Source organism: Monodelphis domestica, chromosome 1 (assembly GCF_027887165.1).
Source record: "Monodelphis domestica isolate mMonDom1 chromosome 1, mMonDom1.pri, whole genome shotgun sequence".
Classification (NCBI taxonomy): Eukaryota; Metazoa; Chordata; class Mammalia; order Didelphimorphia; family Didelphidae; genus Monodelphis; species Monodelphis domestica.
The window spans coordinates 176,997,598-177,007,293 of NC_077227.1; the positions used below are offsets into that span (position 1 = coordinate 176,997,598).

Below are 9,696 nucleotides of genomic sequence, written 5' to 3' on the forward strand. Positions count from 1 at the left end.
TAAGCTCAAGGGGGGAGTATTTTCTTCTTTATCCTTTCTACAGTCAGCCAGGTATAATCCTACCCTTACCACCCCAAAAGAAGATGAATGGAAATGTGCCTTGAGCCATAGCCAATAATTTGCTGTTTCTCCAAGCCCACAGAACCCTAGGATACATCTCCTGCCAAGAGTAGCTATAGAGTTACTCCAGGCCCATCCTAACAGTTCCCCTGCAGAGAGGGGTTCCTCAGGCACTTTTCATCAAGATGAATCTCCTTTAGCACCAGTCGTTTGTTTTCCAAACTCACTTCTCCCGATCTCACTAATTCCCAATTTCCTTGCATTTGACAAATGCAATTAACAAGCCTTGATCAGTTCCTGGCGGACAGCCCTCATCAATCAATACAGAGACTACACAGGGTGAAGGAAAAGGAGAGGAGGAGGGAGGGAAAGAGCAACAAGGGGAGAGGAAGCAACCGCAGTGTGGATAGATGGAGGCCTTATTACTCTTTTCTTCTAGGAGCCTTCCTTTTGGATTAATGATACCCATGTTAGCATTCTTAAGGACTGCTTTTTTCCTCCCTGCCATCTAAACCTAGATACTGGGCTGCTGATGCCTTTTTGGTCCACCCCAGCATAGCCAAGAGAAGATTATGCATCAGACCCTAAACTGGTTCCCTCCTCTCCTATTTTTTATGGTTTCTCCCTTCAAACACCTCCTCTATCTTCCCTAACAGAAGGCCTTGCCATCTGCTGCCACCATAGCTTGGGGACCCCCTCAGCGCTCAGTGTGATAAATCAGCCATCTCTGCTCAAAGTGGGGCCTCTTCCCCCCCACAAATGCTACATTAGCAACTTTACATGGGCCCCATCCCACCCCATTCCCAGGCTAGGATAGCTACCAATTAGAGTAGCAGTACACTAGCAAGCAAGCGAGGGGGTCTGGGGGTCACACTCATACTTTAAACTCTCCCTCTCCAGGGTCCAAACCTAAGCCCTTCCCTCTTTCAAAAACCCAAGAACACTCCCCCCTGCCTTTCATTTCCCCTGTACTTGTAGTTCCAGCTTCCCCTCTCCAATCCCAGGTGAAAGCCTTCTCCTCTGCTGCCCTGCCTGGCACAGCCTCTTGTGCATCTTTCCACCTCATCAACTTTTCATCTCTTTACAAACTGCACCAGGGTAGCGTCTTTCCCCTCCTCCCTGCCTCTTTCTCCTTTACCTTTGTTATTAACCTCCTGAGCAGGCACATTAATGTATTCACCAGACAAAGTCTTCACACCACTGTTTCCTGTAATTACAGTGCATCCCTCCCACTGTCCTGGCTTATTTGACTATAAAGTGCATGAAGGAGGGATGGCGTGGACAAAAGACACAACACTAGCTGGGGTTGAGTTGTATAATGTTAACAACAAAGTAAAATGAACATTTGTTTCAACAGCAGCTTATTAACAAATCAGTAACATACAGCGATCAGTGAAGAGTTGCTTTAAAAAATAATCAAGTCCTAGGCAGGAAAAACAACAAGGTTGCTTTCCAGTTCTGGATGGTGAATTCTACATCCCTGGCATCAAATATTAGTCACCCCAAGAAACCAAAAAGCCACCCCTTGACCTATTTCAGAGGCTGGTTCCCCGATACTTGTCATTCAGATCAGCTACATTGTCACTGGAGACACGGATCCAGCCATCTTCTCGGACATGGTAAAGGTTGACCACACCTCCTGAGTAGGCATCCCGATAGGTAGCCTGGTAGATGGCTCTCCGGGCCAGGTCATAGGCATCTTCCACGCTTAGATCAAATGAGTAGCCCCGGTCCATAACCCCATAAGCGTAGACAGAACCAGAACCCACAGAAAAGGTGACTCCAGAGATACGGTTTCCCTCACTGTCCACATAGTACAGGCCTAGAAGAGGTAAAAGCAAGTTAGCCAGTTTATAGACTTGTTAAGACAATACCACCTCCTCACACACTCTACCAAAGCATTCAGATGCAAGCTCCCAGTTAACCATCCCATAATGATAACAAAGACTAACCGAAACAATATACTTCTCAGGGGCAGCTAGGTGGCACAGTGGAGAGTTACTAGGCCTGGATTTGGGAGAACCTGAGTTCAAATATGACTTTAGAAACTGCCTAGTTGCATGATTCTGGGCAAGCCAAAATGGAAGTTACTCCATTGCCTGGCTCTTGCCAATCTTCTGTCTTTGAATTGACACTAAGACAGAAGGGAAGAGTTAAAAAGAATTAAAAATATTTTGAAAAATGAGGCGAATTGAAGGGAGTCACATTTAAAACATCAAATCTATATGAAACCATTCCTTCCTATCAAGAAATTTGTCCTGGCCTGCTCTCTCCACTTAAATCAACCAACTGGTGGCATTTAATCAGTGAACACTTTATACTGGGCACCACATTACATGTGCTAAGAGGCAGACAAAATAAGGTCACATTGTCCTTAGGGAGTTTAATAAACTTGTTGAGGAGACATGAAACAATTAAGAGAATACTTCTTCATCTTAGTACAAATTAAAGGCCATCTCACAATTTTGCACTTCCAATACCACAGGAGTTCAGAGGAGAGATTGGCTGGAATGGAGTCAGAGGGAAAAGGGGGAGTTGCATCACCCTAGCCATTTAGCTTCATTCCCAGCATTCTCTTTTATACTGACCTCCTTTGCCCAAATCTGGATTAACTTTGCTCACTCCAACTCAGCATTCAACAGTGCAAAGCCCAGAATTTCCAAAAAGTCTGCCTAGGCTAGGTAAAAGGAATAAAGCCTTCTGTTCTCCATCTCTTCTAAAGTAAGGAAAAGAATGGATACCAGAAAGTTTTGTCAGAAAGGGAAACCTTCCAGATAGGGTTATTAAACATTAAGTTTGTTGTGGTATCTTTTTTGAAAACTAAGTGAACAAAACATCCTCCAGAGGCTTTTAGCCTGAAGACAAAGCCAAACCAGGTAGGTCAAGAGAGCCATCAACATAGCCCTTCCTAGCAATTGTATCATGCTCTCTGTTATTTGTCCCTCCTCAGAGACAAGGTAGAAACAGGACTCACCAGGCCCTCTCTTATCCCAGCCACAAATCATGGTACCCATGGACAGCCCCATGCCTTTGTACTGATAGACCATGTTGGCAAGCAGCTTCGAGGCAGCAGCCACAGAGATCCGCTCCTTGTTTCGGAGCTCATAGATGCGGCACTGCCGGGCTAGTAGGCGCTCCCAGAAGCTGCAATCTGCAGCTCCCCCAGCCATGGTGCCTAGCAGGTAAGGGTTGATCTCGATCACCTTCTTTACTGTCTGGGAAGCAATATAAGCACCAGCTGTGGCGCGTGAGTCCACTGCAACAATCACGCCATGCCGAAACTGGATAGAGAGAGAAAAGGGGAGACACAAAGCCAATGTCAGGTTCCACATGTATATTTCCCCTAGTCACTTTCTGGTCCCCCTCAGGACTTCACCCAAAGAGCATTTTCCCTCCTATAATTTTAAAGGCCAGATTAGAGAAGTCCTGTGGCTCCCTGGATCCAGCCAGTCTAAAATCCTACTTCAGTCTTTGCCTAGTTGAAAGACCTTGGACAAGTCACACCTCTGGGGCTCTGGCAACGCTAAGCATCCTAGGGGGCTTGAATCAGCTTCACCCTCCCTGCCGGCCTTCCAAAGAGGATTAGCTTATTGGCCCACACCAGGTTTTAGTCTCACTTTAAAGTTAAGGGGCCCCAAGGCTCAGAGCTGTGGACTGCTTTGCTTAAGGCTACACAACTGTTATCCACAGAGCTCCGACCAGGGGCAGATCTCCTGACTCCAAGCTCTGGGGCACTCCCCCTCAGCACAGTGACATAGCACTTTGGAGATTCCAGGGCCTTCTGGGCTGCACGCAGCCTTTCCCGGCCCCAATTGCCCCACATCGCGTACCCCCGTGGTCTCCCCATCCTCCACCACGTCCCCACCCTCCCAGGTCGGCCCGGGCGTCACCAGCAACGGCACCGTCGCAGGCCCCAACTCGTCGGCTCAGACCCGGAGAGAGAGCCAGGAGGGGCCGACTTCTATCAAAGGAAACCAAAAGAGTCGGACCGCAGCCAACAGGGTCTCCGTAGCCTGAGAGCTGAAGGCAAAGGGCCCAGGAGGAGAGGAGGAGGGGGCTCGGGGGTTGGGCCCAGGCCCGGTTGCAACACCTTGAAGGCCAGAGTGGTAGTTCCGTGAAGAAGCTCGATCCCCGGTTCGTCTGGGGCGCCCCAGCCCGGAGCCGCCAAGGACAGTCCATCCCCGGGACTTCCAGGACCCAGATCCAGCAGGTCTGAGCGACCCCCGAGCCCGAAAAACCCGACACCATTCACAGGCAGAGGCCTCTCCAACACGCTGGCCAGCGCCATGTCTACTGAGGGAAAGCGGAAGTCGAACGGAAGGCTTCCCGTCGCCCGCTATATAGGGATCGGCGGCCGTTTTTGAAGAGGGCAGCCTGGCAGAGACCAGCGGCGCGAGCTTTGCCTTCATCCACACAAATGGGAGTGGCCTGCCATCTTGACTTTGGGCAGCCTGGGCCCCGCCCCCTTCGCCCGACCAGCCAAAGCCCCAAGTAAAAAAGCCGATTTAACTAAGGGGGGAAAAAGTCGACCTGCTCCATCCTAGTTCAAACTTTGGATGCCATTTTGATTTGAGTCAGAAAGCATTTTGGCTTCTATGCCACCGGAAATAGCCTCCATGTTCGAGAGGCGGAGAGAGGAGTGACCATCTTGGAAAAGGGAATGACTAGGTTTTGACCCTACTTAAGTTCTCATAGCCTCCCCTTATTTTCCACCCTAGGACTCTTTCTGTTCTTCGCCTTCATTAAAACACCCCCTTGAAGCCACTGAAGTTATCATTTTGGTAAGGGCAAAACTTAATACTGAGTGAGATGTTACAATGGGGCTGTCTCTCTCACACACACACAACTACACAACCACACACCCAGAGCAATCTGCCATAATAGCATAACATTTAATAAAGGAAATCCATCAATGATTCCTTAAACTAATACTTATTAATTAAAAATCAATGGCCTCCCCACTCACTTTGTTTTCAAAAGTAGCACAATTAACAAATTTAAGATCCATTTCTCCCTTATCTATTGGTGAAGATTTTTTTTTTTAAACCCTTACCTTCGCCTTGCAGTATTGACTCCAAGGCAGAAGATTGGTAAGGGCTAGGCAATGGGGGTTAAGTGACTTGCCCAGGGTCACACAGCTAGGAGGTGTCTGAGGTCTGCCCTAGGACCTCCCATCTCTGGTTCTGGCTCTCAATCCACTGAGCTACCCAGCTGCCCCCTATTGGTGAAGATTCTAATAAATCAATGAACTGGCCAAAAGTCAAATGCCAGGAGCTAGAAGGAAAAGAAAGTACTTGGATAATCCATAAACCAACTTTGAACAATGAAATCAATAGTAATTTGCTATCAGGGAACATACATCCACATACTGGAGACTGGAGGATCTTTAGAAATATAAAGGTGTAGAAGAAAGAGTAGGAATACATGCTATTAGGAGCTCTGACACTAATTAGTTGTATGACTTGGGCCAAATCCCTTCATCTCTCTGGCCCTCCGTTTTGTTTGTTTTTTTTTTAAATTTAAATCCTTACCTTCCATCTTATTGACTCCAAGGCAGAAGAGTGGTAAGGGTAGGCAGTGGGGGTCAAGTGACTTGCCCAGGGTCACACAGCTGGGAAGTGGCTGAGGCCAGATTTTTGAACCTAGGACCTCCCATCTCTAGGCCTGGCTCTCAATCCACTGAGCCACCCAGCTGCCCCCTGGCCCTCAGTTTTTAATAATTTATAAAGTAAGGGTTTGAACTAGGTCATCTGTAATGTTCCTTCTGTCTCTGGGAGGAAAGATTGTTTTAAGTTTCCAGTACAAATAAGATTATTCCATCTTTAAGTATTTGAAGGGCTGTCGTATAGAAGAATTAGAGTTAAGTCTGGTCCTAGAGGTGGTTGAAAGAAACAAAGTGACAAATTGAAGCTTCATATCAGGAAAAACTTCCTTACCAGTTAGAGCTGTCCAGAAGTGGAATAAACTGTCTCAAAGAAATGGTGGGATCTCCCTCATTGGAAATTTTCAAGCAGAGACCCTTGTCAAGTATTTTATAGTGGGCATTCCTATATGGGTTGGATGATGGCTAATGAGGTCTCCTTCCAAATCTAAATTCTGTGGTTCTGTGACATATTTCATGGCCTTGTTTCATTTATTTTAACTTAGGATGCAAGACCAAACCAAAAAGTGGACATGTATCTATAACAATGTACCGGTGTCTGGGTACAGCATGTAAGTGTCTCCACTTCCCCTCATGACTGTGGCTGGGAATGACATTTGAAATCTTAACCCTCCTCTTTCTCACCTCCTCAAGCACTCACCTCCATCCCCTTCAGACACTACATGTGTTGAATTAGGAAACTTGAAATCCAACAACCTTCTTTAAGCCCTGCTGTTAGACTGAAGAGAAGGAAAATATTTACACACACACACACACACACACAGGACATACAGTGGATTTGTCTAATCAAATCAAACTTTTTTTTCCCAGTGCCTACTATTCCTTCTCATTTCCTTATTTCTATAAATTGACATTATTCTCCTAATCACCCAGACAAGAAACCTGGGAATCAACTTTGACTCCTCCCTCTTCCTCTTTCTTTATAGCTGTCCTTTACCATGTTCTGTCATTTCTTCCTTCATATGGATTCTCAATTCTGTTATTTCCACTTTTCTCTTCTTCCACCATTGTAAATAAGCTTCCTGGCTCCCTTTATTAGACTATAGCATACCTCCTAAATGGGTATGTTTTGCATGGTATATGTATATGTACATGTATAACCCAAATCAAACTGCTTACTATCTTTGGGAGCAGGGAGGGAAGGGAGACAATTTAGAGCTTATAATTTTGGAAAACAGTATGTTGAAAATTGTTATTACATGTAATTGGGAAAATAAAATAACTTTGAATAAAGAAAAACAAAAATGAAGTTAAAAACACGTTATTGTCTGTATTAGTACAAATTCTAAGAGAGAAAAGAGGAAAAAACTAGGAAATTGGGGCTGAGTGACTTGCCCAGGGTCAGATAGATAGGAAGTATATGAATCCATATTTAAATCCAGGACCTTCCATCTCCAGGTCTGGTTCTCTATCCACTAAGCCACCTAGCTACCCCTGCAAATTAATTTTTTTATTAAATTTTTTTTTCATATAAGTTTTCATATGTTATATGATCAAACTTATTTCTTTCCCTCCCTTCCTTCCTCCCTCCCTCTCTTTCCTCCCCCCTCCCAGGGCTGGCAGAAGATTTGATCTGGATTATACATGCATTATCAGCCAACAAATTAACTTTTTAAAAAATTAATTAATTTAATTTAATTTGAACATTTTTATTTAATATAGAATATTTTTCCATGATTACAAGATTCATGCTCTTTCCCTCCCCTCCCCCCACATCCCTCCAGTTGCCTATTCACAATTCCACAGGGTTCTGTAAATTAACTCTTAATAATAATAGCTAACCAATACAATTCCAAAGGATTTATAATGAAAAATTCTATCTACCTCCAGAGATAGAATTCACAGAGTCTGAATACAGATCAAAGCATACTTTTAAAAAGTTTTCTTTATTTTTCTTGGTTTTCAGGGTTTTTTTATGTGTGGGAAAGTTCTGTTTTCTTTCATACCATGTCTAGTATGGAAATATATTTTGCATTACTGCATATATATAACTTATATAAAATTATTTGCTATCTTAGGGAGGGCAGAGGGGAGAAAGACAAGAGAATTTGAAGCTAAAATTTAAAAAAATGAATGTTGAAAATTATTCTTACACATAATTAGAAAAAAATTAATAAAAGCTAGCATTTATATAGTGCTTACTATGTACCATACATAGGGCTAAGTACTTTACAATTATTATCTCATTTGATCCTCAAAACAATCCCGGGAGACATAGGCTATTATCATCCCTACTTTACAGACAAGGAAACTGAGGCAGTTAGATGATAAGTGACTTATCCAGGGTTCAGGCCCAGCACTCTATCCACTGTCCCATCAGCTGCCTTTTAAGTGTGACTTGGATTATAGTCCCTACTCAAAAAACATCTGGTGGCTTTCTATTGCTAGTAGAATACTGTATTTTATTATTGGCTCTACTATTCCTTTCCTTTGTGTTCTCATAGCTTTTTGTATGTTCTTTATGGCTGAAATGCCATTCTGATCCCCTCCATTCCTCCTATCCCTCCCATCTCTGCCTGTTAAATCTTACTCATCCTTTAAGGACCAGCTCAAATGTTACTTCTATCATGAAGTTCCCCCAATTCTACTTCCTCTTTTTGTCACACCTTTCCACCACCACCTTCCAATCCCCTACCTTATCAAGAATGATCATTGTGTGCAAGAAGGAAAAGATCATTTTTGGCTAGGGGGAGACCAGGGAACTCTGACTCCAGGGTAGCTTTTGAGCTGAACCTTGAATGATGAGTAGGATCCTGCTTGGTAGAGCTTGGAATGATGGCATTCCATGGCTTAGGTAAAGGATACTTATTCAGAGAACAATAGTGACTAGTCTTTGGCTCTCAGGCACCATTTTGTATAATAGTTATTGGCACATGTTTCATATTCCTCATCTAGATTAGGAGCTCTACCAGGTCCAGGACTGTCTTCTTTAATCCTTGATCTTCTCTAGAGAGTGCCAAATAGTATTCTGCACATAGAAGTCACTCACCCTTTTTGTTGAAACTGTATAATTTGTGGCACTAATGATTTGGGGGTCTTGTATATTTGTCCACATGTGTCTCCTCTACTAGATTATAAACTTCTTTAGGGCACAGATCTGTATTAGCTGCTTGCTGTCCTAATACCCTCAATTTTTCACACTTTTAAACCTTTGTATATGCCATTTCTTTTTTTTTTTAAACCCTTACCTTCCATCTTGGAGTCAATACTGGGTATTGGTTCCAAGGCAGAAGAGTGGAAAGGGCTAGGAAATGGGGGTCAAGTGACTTGCTCAGGGTCACACAGCTAGGAAGTGTCTGAGGCCAGATTTGAACCTAGGACCTCCCGTCTCTAGGCCTGGCTCTCAATCCACTGAGCTACCCAGCTGCCCCCTTATCCCATTTCTTAAGGATATAGAGATGTTCAGTACATAGGCAATGAATAAATGAGAAGAACATGCTATAGGGATGTGAAGAAGTCTTAGACATTGTTCCTTCCCTCAGGAATCTTATGATCTGGTTGTGGAGACAAGATAGAGACATGTCAATGGCTGAAACACTTAAGGCAATTTGTAGGGAGTGTTAAATGAATGGTACAGCCAAGTGCCATGGGAGATTAGAAGAGGGAGAAGAGATTGTAACAGAATAGTCAGGGAAGGCTCAGGAGGGAGGTGGGGTCTGAGTTGGGCTTTAAGTGAAGATTTAGATAATTGGGGAGAAGGAGGGAGGGCATACCAGATATGGTGAGGAAGAGATGGTGGTGGATGGTGTTAAGAATGAGATAAACAAAGGCAGGAATGGAGGTGTGACGAGGAAGGACAATGACTAGGTCCCTCTGTCTATTGCAGAAGACCTTGCAAAAGAGAAACGGGAAACAGAAAAAGGCAGGTTGTGACCAGATTATAAAGGGCCTTAAATATAGTGGGCTAAAATGTCTGGGTTTTCTTTTATAGGCAATAGGGGTGGGACCCATTGAGAGTTTTTGAGCAGGAGAAT

At 44.1% G+C, this 9,696-nt stretch overlaps 1 protein-coding gene across 1 annotated transcript; it reads right to left on the reverse strand.

Annotated features, from left to right (window-relative positions):
• Positions 1–1,361: 1,361 nt before the first annotated feature.
• On the reverse strand, positions 1,362–4,521 carry PSMB5 (proteasome 20S subunit beta 5). Its single transcript, XM_001379903.5, has 3 exons — positions 4,151–4,521; positions 3,035–3,341; positions 1,362–1,882 (listed from the first exon to the last, which is right to left on the reverse strand). Exons 1-3 carry the CDS (start codon positions 4,346–4,348, stop codon positions 1,596–1,598), a joined length of 792 nt encoding a protein of 263 aa, XP_001379940.1. The 5' UTR covers positions 4,349–4,521; the 3' UTR covers positions 1,362–1,595.
• Between the last annotated feature and the right edge of the window lie 5,175 nt (positions 4,522–9,696).